Here is an 18,628-nt window from a genome sequence, read left to right as displayed (position 1 = left end):
CCTCTTTCTATTCATATGAAGAGGAGGCAACTTCTATAGTCATGTCACTGCCTATGAATTGGTTTATAGGGGTTAGAGTGAAACATGTCCCACAGTGGCAATCAGTGAACCTGCATCCTATCCAACACCTTACAGAACAATGGATCAAACTGAGAACATCTCAGAATTTAGAATTAATTATAAGCTAGCAGCAAACTGGTAAGAGCAGCAAGGCAGAGTCTGCCTGGAGACACTTGGACTCAAGAACTATCACATTGCTCCTTGCCCTTTGCTTCTACTGCCTCCTTCTTTAAAACAAAATAGGTTCCACATCCAAAAAAACAAAAGAAACCAGTGTTGGTGTGGCTGTGGGGAGAAAGGGACTCTCCTTCACTGCTGGTGGGAATGCCGACTGATTCAGCCATTTTGGAAAACAATATGGACGATTCTCAAAAGATTAGAAATTGAGCTCCCATTTGACCCAGCAATATTACTTCTGGGAATATATCCCAGAGATGCAAAAAAGTATAGTAGAAATGACATCTGCACTTGTATGTTCATTGCAGTACTGTTTACAATAGCCAGAATCTGGAAAAAAACCCGAATGCCCGAGAACAGATGACTGGCTAAAGAAACCCTGGCACATCTACACAATGGAATGCTATGCAGCTGTTAGAAAAGATGAAGTCATGAAATTCACATATAGATGGATCAACATGGAAAGTATCATGTTAAGCGAATTGAGTCAGAAAGAGAGGGACCAACATAGAAAAATTGTACTCATTTGTGGAATATAAAGTAACAGAATGGGAGACTAACACCCAAGATTATTAAAGATAAATACTGGAAGGATTACTCTATAGCTTAGAAGCTGGCCTCACATACTGGGGGGGAAAGGCAGTTCAGTTAGAGAAGGGATCACCAAGTGCTAGGAAGATCCGCTCGGGATGGGAGACTCACCCTGAAAGCAGACTATAGACCGAATATGATGGCCAATTAATACCTCTATTGCAAACCACAACACCCAAAAGGAGAGAGAGCGAGAGAGCGAGAAAGAGACAGAGTAAAAGGGAATGCTCTGCCACAGAGGCAGGGTGGGGGAAGGGAGAACGGGGTGGGGATGGTAGGAGGGATGCTGGGACCAATGGTAGAAAATGGGCACTGGTGGAAGGATTGGTACTTGACCATTATATGACTGAAATCTAAGCACAGAAGTTTGTAAGTCTGTAACTGTACTTCACTGTGAATCACTAATAAAAAAAAAACACAGGTGAAAGCTACCACATCACCCACAACAACCTATTGTTGGTCAATCTGAGACCTATCTGCAAGTAAAATAATCATATTTTCCTAATGCACATGATTTTTATGTATACCTACAGATAGTGCAAGTGAAATCATGAAATGGCATGCTTTAAATCAGGGCGAGAGAACTTTAATGCTCACACCTGCTGGTACACAGGAACTATTCCCAGCTGGGTGCTTTTTGGGGGGGAGGTCACACCCAGCAGTGTTGAGGGTTCAAACCTGACTTTGGGCCATATGTGGTGGTGCTCAGAAGACCGTATGTAGTGCCAGGATTCAAATCAGGGTTATGGCAGCAGCTGCAGACGCATAAAGCACAAGCTAAGCAAGTGCCTTTGTACAATTTCTCAAATAAATATTTTTAAGGAGCATGTGTGGGGCTGGAGCAATAATAGCACAGCGGGTAGGGCGTTTGCCTTGCACACGGCCGACCCGGGTTCGATTCCCAGCATTCCATATGGTCCCCTGAGCACCGCCAGAGGTAATTCCTGAGTGCAGAGCCAGGAGTAACTCCTGAGCATCGCCAGGTGTGACCCAAAAAAGAAAAAAAAGAAAAAAAAAGGAGCATGTGTGTGCATGAGCATTCATACATGCATACACATACATATATGAATTCTTTACATTCTCTGAAAACATTAGGGTTCCTTAAGTAAAAAGCATTGCTGAATACCAGACTCAGGACAGTAGCTACTGAGCCGGAGCAACAGAACATATGGTAGGGCGCTTGCCTTGCATATGGCTAACTCGGGTTCAATTCCCAGCATCCCATATGGTTCTCTGAACACCTTCTGAAGTAATTGTTTGTTGCTGTTGTTTTGGGAGGGCCATACTTATCAATGCTTAGGAGTTACTTCTCGTTCTGTACTAGTATCCTGGTTTGGTACTAACACTACCAGGAATTACTCTTGGTAGTGCTCAGGGGACCATATAGGATGCCAGGGATCGAAACTGGGTGGGCTGCACGTAAGGCAAGCACTGTACCTAATGTACTATCTTTCCAGCCCTGCCAGGAGTAATTCTTGAGTGCAGTCAGGAGTTATCCCTGAGCACTACCAGGTGAGTCCTCAAAACAAAACAAAGCCAAACACAGTGAAAGCTACTTGTCAAATGGATAAGGGAAGGGTATTTAAATAACTAAGTTAAAGGAAACTTTCTATCTCTTAAATTGAGTGATGGGCTTATGGACACTAACACTGTAGTACTGTCCTCCCATTGTTCATCGATTTGCTCAAGTGGGAGCCAGTAACATCTCCGTTTTTGGCATATCGAATACGCCATGGATAGCTTGCCAGGCTCTGCCGTGTGGGTGGGATACTCTTGGTAGCTTGCTGGGCTCTCTGAGAGGGATGGAGGAATCAAACCCGGGTCGGCCACGTGCAAGGCAAATACCCTACCTGCTGTGCTATGGCTCCAGCCATAAACAAATGAAAACCTTAGGGTTTTTTTTTTTGTTTGTTTTGGGGACCACACTGGGCAGTGCTTAGGGGACCATGCAATGCCACAGATTCAACCTGGACCTCCTGAGGCTGAGTGCAAAATATGTACTCAGCCTATCAACCAACCTCTTTGTCTCTGTAAATAAAAAAACTTAAATGATAAATTTAAAATTTATCAGTGGCTTAAATGGATAAGCCACTGATGATTTGTGTCCTAAACTGAGAATTATGATTAATTCAATTCGGTGTTTTAAAGTTTCAAACAAAAATACTTCAAAGAGAAAGTATATTGGTAATAACAAGTATTTAAAAGTGATTACCGCATATCAAAGTTTTAACTTTTCCATTAAAGAGATTCTGCCATTATTCCCACTTTATAGGTGAGAGAACCAAAGCTCAGACAAATTAATACTAACTCTTCTAAGGCCCTCAAGCAGGTTGGTTGGTTCTAGAGCTCATGCCTTTAACAACCTTTCTGTTAGATAGCTAAATAAATGATATATAATTACGTTAAGGCTTTGCCACATGGAAGTTATAGCAAGAATGTTTTTTAGAACTATGATAACCATATGCCCACCTCTGTAAGTATATTTTTATTTATTTTATTTTTGCTTTTCGGGTCACGCCTAGCGATGCACAGGAGCTACTCCTGGCTTTGCACTCAGAAATTATCCCTGGCGGTGCTCAGGGGACCATATGGGATGCTAGGAATCGAACCCGGGTCGGCCTCATGCAAGGCAAACGCCCTACCCGCTGTGCTATTGTTCCAGCCCCAAAGTATATATTAAAAAACCCACTGAATTGTCTAGTTTAAGTGGGCAAACTTTATGGCATATAAATTATATCCTAAAAAAACTATTTTAAGCAGGCTGAAAACCTGGCGGGACAGATAGCTCAATGAACTGAGTGCATATTTTGAGGAGGCCTGGGTTCGATCCCTCATACTAAATGTTCCAGGTTTGATCTCAGGTATTACATGGCCCTCAAACAGTGCCAGGAGTGACTCCTCCCAATAATGTGGCTGGAAGCAAGTCTCCAAGCACTGCCAGTGTAGCCCCCAAATCAAAACCATCACCACTAATTCATTCCCACCCTCCAAACCACAAATAAGTAACTTTCAAATGCAAACTGGATCCTGTTTGCTATTGCAGGGATTTAATATATGCTTATGGATAAAATACAAACCTTTTCCCTGAAGACCAAACAAAACAAACCTCACAGTCAGGAGACCATGCAGTTTATAAATGGAGATGAAATAGAAAACTTTAATTCATTACTGGGGGATGGAAAAAAAATTTTTCAATTCCCAGCTTCAGCCTTTTTTTTTTTTATACTTGCCAGGAAATCAAATAATGGCTCTCAAGTCCCAAGATAAATTTCATATTGCAATCACCATTGTCTGTGTATGTTTTAAGGATAAACAGTAAAACATAGGAAGAGGGTAGAAAGACTGAAAAACATGCTGCTACCTTTTCATTGTTCTGTTCTCTTCCGATGTTTTGGGGGACAGGAAGCACATCCAGCAATGCTCAGGGGTTAATCCCAGTTCTACACTCAGGAATTACTCGTGGCTGTGTTCAGGGGCCATATGGGATGCCAGGGATCAAATCTGGGTCAGACTTATGCAAGGCAAATACCTTAGCTGTTGTACTATTTCTCCAGCCCCTCTTCCATGAATATAACTTTTATTTTGCATTTTTCTTTTTAAATATAAAACTGTTTGGAGTTGGAGAGATTGTTTGGCCCCCTACCTTGTATGAGGCCAAACATACGAACTACATGGTTCCCTGAGCACCGCTAAGGGCAAATCCTGAGCACACTCGTCTTTTTATTTTGGGGAGTAGGGGTACACAAAGTACTCCTGAACCTTGTACTCTCTCTAGTAATGCTGGGGACTGAAGGCAGACTTCCAGCATGCAGTGCACACGTTCAGCACTTTGAGCTCCATCTCCCCTCCTAATCTTGAGCATCTGAAAACCATCAGTCACTCTTATCCTTTCAGGCCTCTGTAAAGCCCATGTATAAAAACAAAATAAAAAACACTGATATGACCTGAGCAGCTTCATAAAGAAAACAGAATAAAATAAAAAGCAATCACTTACCCAGTCTGCCTCAACCTATTATATCATTATTCAGTTGTTTTGAACACACACACACACCCCTGTGTTGGCTATTACATACATATGTACACATACTATCTTTCTATACTGGCTCTTACACACACACATCATCTATGTTGGCTATTTTACAAACACCCCCCCCTTGGCTATTAAACACACACATAGTCTTTCTATGCTGGTTCTTACATATACACCCCCCCACCCCGTGTTGGTTATTATATATATATATATATATACCTTCTGCTAGCTATTATACATGCACACATACCCTCTTTGTTGGCTATTCTAGACACACACACACACACACACACACACACCTCTGTTGGCTATTCTGGACACACACACATACAAACACACACAAAACACCTTCTTAGTTGGCTAGTTCAGATAATGGTATCCATACCTTTTCTACCATTAGATTTCCTTCACGGTTTGTCAGTCTCTTTAGGCAATAGCTCTGCTGCAGCCAGCCATGGGCAGTCACTTCTGTCATGCTCCCTGGTATTTCAAATGACAAACTGCTAAGTCCAGTAATGTCTCAGTCACTATCACATATACCAACTCTCTCAATTCTCTCCCTTGACTCTGCTTCTTCAATGTCTATCATGAGACTGGACAAATTATTCTGACTTTTATAAAAACAAACAAAATCTTCTCCTTTTATCTGAGTCACCTACTAAGTCAATTTAGACCAAAATAGTTATTGGAGCATGATTTATTTGGACTATTACATTAAATAAACATATTTATTGACTAAATTCAATTTTGTATTCTATTAACATAACTGTCAAACAGATTAAAATCTCCAAAGCTCTTCCTGAGTTTTTGTGCTTTTACAAATAATATGCAGTTCCTGGCCTCCCCCCAGTCCCTTAGCAACCAGATCTTTATCTTTAAACATCATTCCCCAATAAAGAAGCCAGAACTCCTTGGAGACAGAGCTGACTCCATGACTGGGGCAAGGACACTACCAAAGATGTCTGGAACAAAATAATAGCACTAAGACAGTATAGGTGAAATGACATTGATAAGGTGAAATTCATGGTTTGAGAATTGTTGCAATTGGGTGTGCATGAAGCTGTATTATTTTTCAGTTAGGCAATGTGATCTGCTATGGTATTACCAGTGTTTCAAGCAGTGTCCCTACAGGAATGTGTTTTATTTATTTATTTGCTTTTTTGTCACACCAGGCCTTGTGCTGGGGGGGTCTGCCTTGTGCAAGGCAAACACCCTACCCACTTTACTATGGCTCTAGCTCAGGGACGTGCATTTTTTTTTTAAATGTAGGAGCGTTGCTATTTATTCAGCCATCGATTAAGCTGATTGAATTGGAATGTGCTTTTTTAAAAATAATTTTTTTATTGTGGTGACCAGGCTTTACAACAGTTGGAAGTTCTTGAACATACTCTCCTTTGGTGCATTAAAAAAAAAAAAAAAAGTTGTTCCATAAACTACTGTAAAGTTAAAAGGACTTGAGATTTTTCTTTTTAAAAAAATCTGAGGGTAGAGTGATAGTACAGCAATATAGGGTACTTGCCTTGCACGGGGCTGACCGGGAGTCAATCTCTGGTACCCCCATATGGCTCCCCGAAGGCACCAGGTGTGACCCTTAAGCTCAGGGCCAGGAATAAGCCTTCCAGGAGCACTTCCAGGTATGGCCCGCCCAAAACCAAAATAAATCAAAGTACACGGCAAAACGGTTTGAATAAAGCACTGAATAATTCAAAAAACACTGAAAAGTTAAGTCTCCTCTGCTCAACGAACGCACCTCCGCCGTGTGATCACAGGAATCACTTGCACTCCCGCAGACTCCACGAAGTGACTGAACAAATACCCAAGAGCTACGGGTGCCAGTGCCGGGGCCACTAAATCACTAAACAGAAAGCATATTTGGGCCGCAGTGAACGCGGCAAGCCGAAAAAACCATTGAACAGGGAAGGTAGAGTAGACGCAGAAAACCGCCCGCGATCACACCCGGCCTCAAGATCCCCCAGACGCGCGACAACGCTCAGAGCGGCCCGAAAGCGCGCGGCCCGGAGCTGAGGCCCCCTCCCCGGCGACCCGAGGAAGACGGGCGCCCGCGCCCGCCCCGGGAGTCCGTGTGACCCGCAGCCCCGTGAACTGTGACCCGCTCCCGCCCCGCGGCACTCCGGCTCGGCGGGCGGCGCTTTCTCGCGCTCGGGGGTGGGGCGGTCGCAGGCAGTGCGGGCAGCGGCCTGAGGAAGATGGTGTCCTGCTAGGCGCCCCGGGGCGCTTCCTGAGGAACTCGTGGGCCTCCACCACCAGACGGCCGCTCCAGCCCTCGCCCTGCACAGGTAGGAAGCCGGGACCCCCGAGTTTCCACATCCGACGACCGAAGCCTGGCTCAGTATGCTACGGAACTTTTAACAAATGTTTAAGGGAAGAACGCCGAAAGCGCGAGGCTGACTCTCCGTCTCCTCGCAGCGACCAAATGAGGTCGCACAGCCGGCGCGTGTTCTGCTCTTTCACCTTCACCCAGTCTTCGTCGTATACGGGCCTGCCCCTTTAAGAGCGTGACGGACAATTATTTCAGCCTATCGACGTCTTTGTTAGTATCCAATCAGATTTGAACTTCTTTCAGCGGCCTGAGGAGGAGTTCGGAGGAGGTTATCGCAAGAGGTGTGCTTTTTCTCTCGCGAGATCGCTGTGAGTCGGCTTCTCGAAGGAAAAAAAAAAAAAAACCATTCCAGAGCAGATGGTCCGACTTCCCAAATAGGATGTAAAAGGACAGAGTCACGAGCCAATGAAAGGCATGAGGAGGTGGGCTCACTGGTTTCAGCGCGCAAGAAGTACCGTTACAGGGCAGACTTTTTGTCCAATCAACGCCGCCAGACTTTGGGTCAGATGACCATAGAGTGGAGAGGGGTGGAGCTACAGCCTGGCGCGAGGAACCGTTAAGATGGACAACAAATATGACCAATGAGGTGCCCTGACTTGGCGTTTGGCGACCAATAACAGTGGTTGGGCGGGCGCCTTCCCGGAGCGCGGGGAGATGTAAAGACAGACAAATAGTTTTCCCAATGAGACTGTAGACGAGAGGAGCTGATAGACCAATGAGGAGTGCGGGGCGGGATCCTTTGCCGCGGCGGAGTCCAAAATGGCGGCGTGCGGTTCCGCTGTGTGAAACGAGCGCGGGGCGGCGGGTTAATCAGCTCCGCGGAGACGACCTCCGGCGACCCACAACAATGAAGGGAAAAGAGCGCTCGCCGGTGAAGCCCAAACGCTCCCGTGGTGGTGAGGAGTCGACTTCGCGTGGGGAGCGGAGCAAGAAGTTAGGGGGTTCTGGCGGCAGCAATGGGAGCAGCAGTGGGAAGACCGATAGCGGCGGCGGGTCGCGGCGCAGCCTTCATCTGGACAAGTCCAGCAGCCGAGGAGGCAGCCGTGAATATGACACTGGCGGGGGCAGCTCCAGTAGCCGCTTGCATAGTTACAGCTCCCCGAGCACCAAAAATTCCTCGGGCGGGGGCGAGTCGCGCAGCAGCTCCCGGGGTGGAGGCGGGGAGTCACGTTCCTCCGGGGCCGCCTCCTCAGCGCCTGACGGCGGGGAGTACAAAACCCTCAAGATCAGCGAGTTGGGGTCCCAGTTGAGTGACGAGGCGGTGGAGGACGGACTGTTCCACGAGTTTAAACGCTTCGGCGATGTCAGCGTCAAAATCAGCCACCTCTCGGGTTCGGGCGGCGACGAGCGCGTTGCTTTTGTGAACTTCCGGCGGGCAGAGGACGCGCGGGCGGCCAAGCATGCCAGAGGCCGCCTGGTGCTCTATGACCGGCCGCTGAAGATAGAGGCGGTGTATGTGAGCCGGCGTCGCAGCCGCTCGCCGCTAGACAAAGACGCCTATGGGCTGTCGTCCAGCCTAGCGGGGATGTCGGTGAGCAGCCACCGGCATGCCCCGGGCGGTGGCGGCGGCCAGCGGTCCCTTTCCCCGGGGGGCGCGGCTCTGGGCTACCGGGACTACAGGCTGCAGCAGTTGGCACTTGGCCGCCTGCCTCCGCCCCCGCCGCCCCCATTGCCCCGAGAGCTGGAGAGGGAGCGCGACTACCAGTTCTACGATCGAGTGCGCCCCACTTACAGCCTGGAGCCCCGGGTGGGCGCCGGAGGCGGCGCGGCACCTTTCCGTGAGGTGGATGAGATCTTGCCGGAGGACGACCAGCGAGCTAACCGGACGCTTTTCCTGGGTAACCTCGATATCACTGTGACCGAGAGTGACTTACGGCGGGCTTTTGACCGCTTTGGCGTCATCACTGAGGTAGACATCAAGCGACCTTCGCGGGGCCAGACGAGCACCTATGGCTTTCTCAAATTTGAGAACCTAGACATGTCGCACCGGGCCAAATTGGCCATGTCGGGCAAAATTATCATTCGCAATCCTATCAAAATTGGTTATGGCAAAGCTACGCCCACCACCCGCCTTTGGGTAGGTGGCCTTGGACCTTGGGTGCCCCTGGCGGCTCTGGCTCGTGAGTTTGACCGCTTTGGTACCATCCGCACCATCGACTACCGCAAAGGTGATAGTTGGGCGTATATCCAGTACGAGAGCCTGGATGCAGCTCATGCTGCCTGGACCCATATGCGGGGCTTCCCCCTGGGGGGCCCTGATCGTCGCCTTAGAGTAGACTTTGCTGACACAGAACATCGTTACCAGCAGCAGTATCTGCAGCCTTTGCCCTTAACTCATTATGACCTGGTGACAGATGCTTTTGGACATCGGGCACCCGACCCTTTGAGGGGTGCTCGGGATCGAACACCACCCTTACTGTACAGAGATCGTGATAGGGACCTTTATCCTGACTCTGATTGGGCCCCACCCCCACCCCCAGTCCGTGAGCGCAGCACGCGGACTACAGCTGCTGCTGTGCCTGCATATGAGCCTCTGGATAGCCTGGATCGCAGACGGGATGGCTGGTCCTTGGACCGGGACCGAGGTGACCGAGATTTGCCCAGCAGCAGAGACCAGCCCAGGAAGAGGAGGCTGGCGGAGGAGAGTGGGGGAAGGCATTTGGATCGGTCTCCTGAGAGTGACCGGCCCCGGAAACGCCACTGTGCGCCTTCACCTGACCGCAGCCCAGAACTAAGCAGCAGCCGGGATCGCTACAACAGTGACAACGATCGCTCTTCCCGCCTCCTCCTCTTGGAAAGGCCCTCTCCTATCAGAGACAGAAGGGGTAGTTTGGAGAAGAGCCAGGGTGACAAGCGGGACCGTAAAAACTCTGCATCAGCTGAACGGGATAGGAAGCACCGGACAGCTGCTCCTACTGAGGGGAAAAGCCCTCTGAAAAAGGAAGACCGGTCTGATGGCAGCGCACCCAGCACCAGCACGGCTTCATCAAAGCTCAAGTCTCCTACCCAGAAACAGGACAGCGGGTCGGCCTCCACCGCTTCCGCCTCGCCAAAACTCTGTTTGGCCTGGCAAGGCATGCTTCTGTTGAAGAACAGCAACTTCCCGTCCAACATGCATCTGTTGCAGGGTGACCTCCAAGTGGCTAGTAGTCTTCTTGTGGAGGGCACCACTGGCGGCAAAGTGGCCCAGCTCAAGATCACTCAGCGTCTTCGTTTGGACCAGCCCAAGTTGGATGAAGTAACTCGTCGCATCAAAGTGGCAGGGCCCAATGGTTATGCCATTCTTCTTGCTGTGCCTGGAAGTTCTGACAGCCGCTCCTCTTCATCAGCCACATCAGACACTGCCACCTCTACTCAGAGGCCACTTAGGAACCTTGTGTCCTATTTAAAGCAAAAGCAGGCAGCTGGGGTGATCAGCCTTCCTGTGGGGGGCAACAAAGACAAAGAAAACACCGGGGTTCTTCATGCCTTCCCACCCTGTGAGTTCTCCCAGCAGTTCCTGGATTCCCCTGCCAAGGCACTGGCCAAATCTGAAGAAGATTACCTGGTCATGATCATTGTCCGTGGTGCGTCCTAAAGTCCATGTGTAACTTGTATTTACTATTTGACATGGTTCCTGTTTTGTGATGTGTTATGGGATACAGCATCAGATGAAAATTTTTGTTTAGTTGTTTAGTTGTAGCTTTCTTTTTAAAAATTTTTTATATATATTTTTATAAACCTCTTTGAAATAGAAGTCAGGACAGTTTACCTCTTAAGTGAAAGGGATGCCCTGAGGGTAGCAGGTAAATAGATTTGCTTTAATTAGGAGTTCCCATTCTTATGAGTAATATTTTCCTGCATTTCAGGTTTTTCTTTTTTAACCTTGAGCTTTAAAAAAAATTCCTCAAAGTTACAAAGTCAAATTTTGGAAAAGTCAGAATTTGGAAGAAAAAGCCCACTGACTAGAAAAATGGTAATGTACACCTAAAATGGCTTGACTGGTATATGGTAAATTCTGTACCAGAAATGTTATTGGTGTGGCAGAAATTTGATCAAGAATCTCAACAGTATTAGCTGGTAAATGGTATGGCAATGTATTTTAATCAGGTATTTGAATATTTCTCTTAAAATACATGATCTGTTCCCAGAGAGTTTGCTTTAACATAAGACGTTTTGTCATTAGTTCTGAGTTCTGTATCCCATATTTGCACTTTTGGTTTGTAACTGTAACTTCAGTAAAAATTGAAGAGTGTTACAAACCATATGTCTTAAGCTTACACTAGTATGCAAGAAGTGAGTAGGTGCTTTTAACATCAGATTTTCTTGGATCAGTTACCGGTGTGGTGGGTTATTTTATTTTTATTTTTTTGTGTTTTTTTGGGGGGGTTATTTGTTGGGTGTTTTTTTTTTTTTTTGGTCTTGGTTTTTATTTTTTAACTTTTTCAGAGAAGTGTAGCAGGTACAATTGTAGTTTTGCATTTTTGTATCCATTCAAATTTCTGACTTCAATAATAGAAAGAAGAGTTGTCTGCGGGCTTATAAGTCACATTTTTTTTTTTCCCCTTAAATTTTAGCTGGCATTAATCGTCCCTTTTTTGGGTTGTAAGATTTTCTCGTTTTCATGAAATGCCTTTGACATACTCCTTTTAAATTTTTCTTATATTTTCATATTTAAGCAGTAGTGAAAAATTAAATTGCTGGAAAATAGTTTAAATATCTTTGAAATTTTAGTTTAGTATTTTTATTTGATGTCTAGCCACAGAGAAGTAAAATGTCAGAGTAGGGAAGCCCTTTTTAAAAATTGTTTTATTTTCCCAGACACATGGAATTTAATTAAAAAAAGAATTAACCTACTCAGAGTTCTTTTTTCAGAGCTGAAGATGATACAGATGTCTGGCTCTTAACAAGGACTTTTGCTGCTTAATACTAATGGTTGGTTTTGGGGTTTTTTTCTTTTTGGGTCTTTTTATTTAAAAAAGTCTTGTTTTATGCCTCCCTCCCACCCCTAGTTTCTCAGGTATGTTTCCCTTGCCTTGATTTAAATGCTGAGGACATAAGCTAAGGTTTTTAATGCTAACTTATAATTCGAAACTTTAGAATTTTTTAGGTCATTATGATTAGAAACTTTAGGACCTTTTGGATCATGGTCATGTTTCTGTTCTGTGAAAGTGACTTATTCAATGCCTGGCAGAACTTAACTGTTTTCTTTCTATTACCAAAGCTGTTAGTTTTGAAATAGCACCAATAATAACCCAGGAAAATGTCATGTTATTTATTATTTTCCGTTATGACAGGTGTCTAAATGCATGTCAGCATGAAAGCCTCATCAGTGCTGTGTCATCCTTTTGGGTTTCACTGTTCATTTATACTTCATTTTTTTTTTTAATGCTTGTCGGTTATTGTGGGGATGTTTTTTGTTTTTGTTTTTAAACTGGAAAAATTAGCCATTTCGAGAGTAAGAGGCTATGGGCTATGATCATAGAGGTTCTTTGGTGTGCCTGTTTGGAAAATAACTACAGTCAGTTATTTTACAATTAGTGCTTTATAAAAAGCTGTCGTTGACATGCTAAATGTAGACACCTGTTCAGAAACTAATGTAACTTTGCAGTGTGTGCATACTGGGATCAAAGTACAATTTGTGGCTAAATGCATTTTTCCAGTTTAAATAATCACACTAAACATTAACTATGAATATCATTTGATAAGATGGCTTGGACAAAAGATTTTGCTCTATTAAAGAATGAGCACCTAATTTTACTATAATACAAAATGTGTGGGTTTTTTTTTCCCTTTTTATTTTTCCCATTTTGAAAGTTGATTGACAGCTGTCAAGGAGTATAGTGTTTTTTGCTCCATGTTTAAGGCTATCCAACATTGCAACTTTTATTAGGTCTTGGCAATATTGTGCGTCAGTATTTTTTAAACAGTGGCTTGATACTATTTCTAAATGTATATTTTATAAAAAGCGGATTATGTTTAGTTTGATGCTTACCTACAGAGTGCCATCATTTCAGATGATTCTCTTATTTGTGTTGCCCATTCTGTTGTGCAGATTTTTAGTATTTGTAAATTGCTTAAAAGTAGAATGAAAGCAAAAGTCTAAAACTCTCTGGTTTTAATTCTCATTAGCCAGAGTTTCATAATCTCAACATTGGATGTTCTTTGAACAATCAGTTCATTTTCTTTTACTTTTAAAAAAATTGCTACTTTGATTTTTTTTCTTTTTTGGAACTCAAATGGAAAGAAAATCTTCAGTATAGGCTTTAACGACTTAATTAGTATTATTGGTGGAACACATTAAGATTTAGATCACAACTCTAAGTTTTATGGAAAATTAAGCAATTATCAGGTCGTGGCTAATTTTTTAAAATTCTTGTTTATAATTGGTATAACTGGGATACCTTTAAGGATTACATCTTTAAATGTCCATCCTCTGACTAGTGTTAATGATTTTTGTCGTATCTTGACTATATTCTTGGCTTGATTAAGGTCACATTAGTATAGTAGTAAAAAAATAAGGTATATGTTTTTATTGCTTTCAGAGTCAAACACTGTTTAATTTAAAAACATTTCTGAGCAGGTTTTCACTGGCGATGGTTTTTTTTGTTTGATTTTGGTTTTAAGTTCATTCATATTTTTTGTATTTTTTTTTTAAGACTTTGAAATTGCTCTTGCAGGTACAACTTAAACTGTAGTTGGGTCCATATAGGAACCATTCACCAAAAACTCTGGTAACAGAATTGGGAAATCCTCTTAAAAAGAGGGCCTTAATAATGACCTTGTATGTGAGGGAGGGGAAAAGGGATAGAATTTTTTTTTTCTTTTGGTCTTTGCCACAGTGTTTGGCTTTGAGAAAGGAGAAAGAAATGAGAAGGAAAGAAATAGAGTTGACCGTGTTACATTCTGGTTATAGTGATGCCCTTAAAGGGATAAAAATAACTTTAGGTAACCACAGTGAACTGTTAAACTCAATGGGGACATACCTATGATTTAAACAGTTAAAAAGGAGAAGCCCTATAGTGTTCTTTTATTGCTTAATAGTTTGAATGTTTTCTTAAAATGGCAACTGCTGTCTTTGGTAACTCACACAAGGTGGGACTTTGAATGGCATTGTATTTTGACCCTTTTCTACAGTAACAAGTAATTCCCTGTTGGTTCATAAAAATTATATAATGAAAGTAGACGGGGTAAAACTTTAACAAAACTCCACCCTTTTATTCATTTCATTTTTCAAGTTTTAGCCAGATACTGATTGTAGACTTTCTTTTTCTGAAATTCTTGACATGTTTTACTCAGTTACATGAGTACAAAGGGTATTTTGAGATCTGTAGTCCTCACTTAATTGCAGTCTTTAAAAAAAAAAAAAACACCCTATTCTACTTGTTGTCTATTCACACAGTAAATTCATTTCAAGGTTTGTGCCAGTGGATATTATTGGTGCTTTTTGAAGTCAAGGTAGACTATCCAGGAAGGTCTTGTTAATGTTATGTTCATCTATAATGGCATAGGGGAAATATAAATATATATATATTTTTAATATTGTAAACATTTGTACTGAATAACCTTTTTTTCCCCCCCTGCAAGCAAAACTGGTGAACAGCAGATGAAGACATGGAATTCAAAGCTCTAATGGACCTTTTTGAAGAGAAGTTATGGCTCATGTGGAGTTTACATGGGCCTCTTGATGGAAGAAAGCTAATCTGTTTAGTATTTGTGCATTTTACTAAAATGGCAGCTTAAAGTTGTGTATCTGCTATTGTGATGCCAATGCCGGTGTTTTAAGTGGAAAAAAAAATGACCTCTTTGCTTTTGTGCTGTGTACACAAGATTTCTGGAAAAGTAAAGAAAAACCCTTTTTATGGCTCACACAGCTTAAAAGTAGCTGTCACTCAAACGTGCGCTCACAGTTGAGCTGCTTTTGTTTTATTCTAAATAAATTGTTTCTTTTGAGGAAAATGTTTTTCTGCCTGGAAGTGAATTGACGGCAAACCTTTGACCCCTTTGTTTGCAGCTGAGGGGGTACTTGCTGCTGCTCAGACAGATCCTGTAAGTCTTGAGCAAGAAGCAGGGAGACCATCATTCTGACTATCGCGGTGTGTCAATTCTGAAGGATCACTAGCGTTACTGTGACCCCCTTTGTTTGCAGTGAAGGGGATCATTTGCTTCTGAGTCCTCAACTTGATGAGGAAATGGTGCTGTTGGCTGGCGCACAAGAAGCCGGGGCAAGCACCGTAAGCCTCACCACAATGCACGAGTCTGGGGCTTTGCTGGTTTGAAGAGCCGGAGTTGCTGAAATTTAAGTTTTGATTTATTTTGTTCACCCATCACGTTTGGCCTTAGTTTCATTTTTAATTTGAAGAGAAGTTTGAAATTGCTTTATCTTGCACTTAACATTTGCACCAAATTGCCAAAAGAAGGAGAAATGCTCCGTTTGCTTTTAAAATGTTAATGATGATGTTAATAAAGCCTTTCCTGACACATTTGAGGAGCTCCTCCATCTCCAGGGGCTTCTTACCAGAGTTATGCAGTGATGGGTTTAGTTCTGAATGGATGAAGAGTTCCTGAGAGCTAGCGTTTGTAATTAGAACCGTTACATGGTTTCTGTGCCTTATTTCACCTGTGGTTCCACATGCCTTGGATGTGCATGCACCGTGACGGTTTCATAGGTACGAACGCACACTCAGGCCCAGGCACTTCGGTTGGTAGTACAGATTGTGAGGAAAAAAATGGAGGCATCCTTAAAGAGGAAAAAAGTGTTTGCCTTTAGTTCCAGCATTATCCTGTACAGGGGCTCCTGAGCTTTGGAAGCTGTTCCCAGTACAGGAGAACAACTCTCCCTGTTGGCAGCAGGAGACTTCGGTGCACAGTGACAACGCTGGAGTTCAAGAGGAAGCCAGCAATGCTGCACCATTTGGCTTCAGACACCATTGTTGTTTGCCAGTTTTAAACTTAACTAGTTGCAGACGAAGACCACCTTGAAATGCAGGCTTGTTGGGCTTGTTTTGAATTTTAACCTCGGATGGAAGAGCCCTAGTGCTGTCTGTCTCCATGCGGGATGATGATTACTTAGGCAACAGGTGATTATCAACAAAGGATGCCATGGTTATACGCTGCAAGGTGGTGTTCCAGTGGCAAACAGCTGTATAAACTCTTGTAACCAGGTAAGAGGGTTTTTAGAAGTAAAAAATTCGTTATGGTTAATAGAGGGCTTTTAATGTTTGGGGCATGTTTTTCTCAATGAAAACATCTTTTTGAGCATTCTGCTATTAGTAGCTTTCTGCTCTCATCAAAGTGTCATGTTTGCGAAGTTCCAGGACAGTATTTTTAATTATACTTGAAGTTTTTTTTTTTTAATTTATTTTAATATTGGTACAGTTCTTTAATTATGGGGAACAAAGTTTTAAAATTCTGTTTAAGGAATTGGGTCCCACTGCCTTGAAGCCCTTTAAAATTTTGATGTCCATAAAGGGTGACTTTCAATCTTAGTTGTGATTTAATAATGCTAGAACTGTCTGCTATGAAAATGTTCTCTATAAGCACTAATTACTTGGGGATGGCTTAAGTATGCCGAATTTGGTCCACGACATCACACATCCTCTGAAGCACTCTTGGGTGTGACCCTACCAGGCCCCAGTACCACTGTATATGGCCCCCCACGACAGAAAAAATAAAGCTGATTTCTAAACCTCTAAGTTAAAAATACTCTAATTCATAGCAAAAAAATTTAAAATTGCTATAAGATAGTTATGATAAGTTGGCCAAATTGATTAGTTTTTTCCCTCTCAGATTAACTATGAAAAAAGGTTTGAGGGAAGAGAGCGGAAAGTATTGAGCAAAGTTTGACTTTCATCTCCCATTTTCATTTAGTTCTGTTTAGTTCTACGTCCAGAACCCTTCCAGTCGTTCATTAATCATATGTGAGGCATTGGCATCTGTAGTCACCTTTTTAATGTATGGTACAGTTTGGGGTACCTTACTTGAGCACATGGGATAAAAAAATTTTTTAGTAGAATTTTTCTTCAATACATTTTTGTTCCAGAAGAACTGTTATAACTAGAGTAGCTAATCTTGTACTGTCTACTTTTTTATTTAATATATTTTTTGTTTTGGAGCTGCACTTGGCGGAGCTCAGGTGACCATATGGAATGAGGGGGATTGAATCAGGGTCAGCTGCATCCAGGTTAAGCGCGTTACACTCTTGACTATATCTTCAGCCCAGTCTACATTTTCTATAAGTTTGATTGAACTCCTTGGGATTGTTTAGCTTGACAACTTATTACCTATATTTTATTACAGTAAAAGTGGAAAAGTGAAATTCATTGTGTTTTCTTAGGTTCTTAGAATGTCATTTTATTTTTTATTTTTATTTTTTTTTGCTTTTTGGGTCACACCTGGCGATGCACAGGGGTTACTCCTGGCTCTGCACTCAGGAATTACCCCTGGCTGTGCTCAGGGGACCATATGGGATGCTGGGATTTGAACCCGGGTCGGGTGCGTGCAAGGCAAACGCCCTACCCGCTGTGCTATCTCTCCAGCCCCATTAGAATGTCATTTTAAACATTAACTTTTTCTTTATGGCTTGTCTGCCATCTAATGTGTTGCTAGACTATTCTCTCACATCTTTAAACCTTTAATACTTGTTGGGAATAAAGTTTCCACTGTTTTTTATCTCTGGCTAGTTCACACTAAAAACACATTAGTATTTTTTTGATTTGTAAGCAAATGTTTTAAAACAATGTGAGGAAGAATATATCAGATACTACATATTTCTACTTTTTTATTGTCTAAGAACTCAGAACTCATACCTCAAGAATAAGAAAAAATGTTGCAAACATTTGGTTTTTATGTGTATGTTAAACCATATTCAGAAATGAAAAGATATGCAGCATGACAATTTTATCACAGAAACTTAATGAATAAAATTCATTAAACTTGGGTAAGATAATTCTTAGTCAAAAGTTTTGACTTTGAGGGAAAATTAATGTAACTGTAAGAGTGATCTCTACAGGTAACATTTCTGTATAATTATTTGAATACTATCTGAATATTGTGAATTAAGATACTGAACATGCAGAGTAAAATTATCAATTCATTTTTTTTCCCTATCAGCAACTTAAACTCTAAATCAGAAACTAGAGAGAAACAGTTAAAATAGTACAAGTTTTAGGATAACAATCGTAGGGTCGTTATGGGTCAATATTTGAATAATTGCCATTGCATTTTTTACAGGGTATATGGGCTTGTAAATCTTTATATAAATGAACTGCTTTAAATTGAGATGGTAAGCAGATGCTTTATAAAATAATTTGATGGAGAAGAACTTAGAGTGCTGGAAGGTTTGGCATGGCATGCAAATATGCACAAATTAAAATGTAGAATCTTGTTGGTAAGTGGAAAAGATGAAGTTTGGGAAACTACTAAGATGGTTGGGTCAATAAAATAGGAAA

At 42.7% G+C, this 18,628-nt stretch overlaps 1 protein-coding gene across 3 annotated transcripts; it reads left to right on the top strand.

The window, feature by feature from the left end:
• The first annotated feature begins 6,690 nt into the window (after nt 1-6,690).
• RBM15 (RNA binding motif protein 15) lies at nt 6,691-15,141 on the top strand. Of its 3 annotated transcripts, XM_055140079.1 has the most exons (3): nt 6,691-10,765; nt 11,048-11,154; nt 14,766-15,141. In XM_055140079.1, the coding sequence occupies exons 1-3, from the start codon at nt 7,915-7,917 to the stop codon at nt 14,775-14,777; spliced, it is 2,970 nt and encodes a 989-aa protein (XP_054996054.1). In that variant the 5' UTR covers nt 6,691-7,914; the 3' UTR covers nt 14,778-15,141. The 3 variants fall into 3 exon arrangements, with proteins under 3 accessions (XP_054996054.1, XP_054996055.1, XP_004620140.2); XM_055140080.1 differs by lacking the exon at nt 11,048-11,154 and having other exon boundaries at nt 6,691-10,678; XM_004620083.2 differs by lacking the exon at nt 11,048-11,154.
• The last annotated feature ends 3,487 nt before the right edge of the window (nt 15,142-18,628 follow it).

The sequence above is a fragment of the Sorex araneus genome, chromosome 5, assembly GCF_027595985.1.
Source record: "Sorex araneus isolate mSorAra2 chromosome 5, mSorAra2.pri, whole genome shotgun sequence".
NCBI lineage: Eukaryota > Metazoa > Chordata > Mammalia > Eulipotyphla > Soricidae > Sorex > Sorex araneus.
This window is presented reverse-complemented; position numbering and strand designations above follow the sequence as displayed.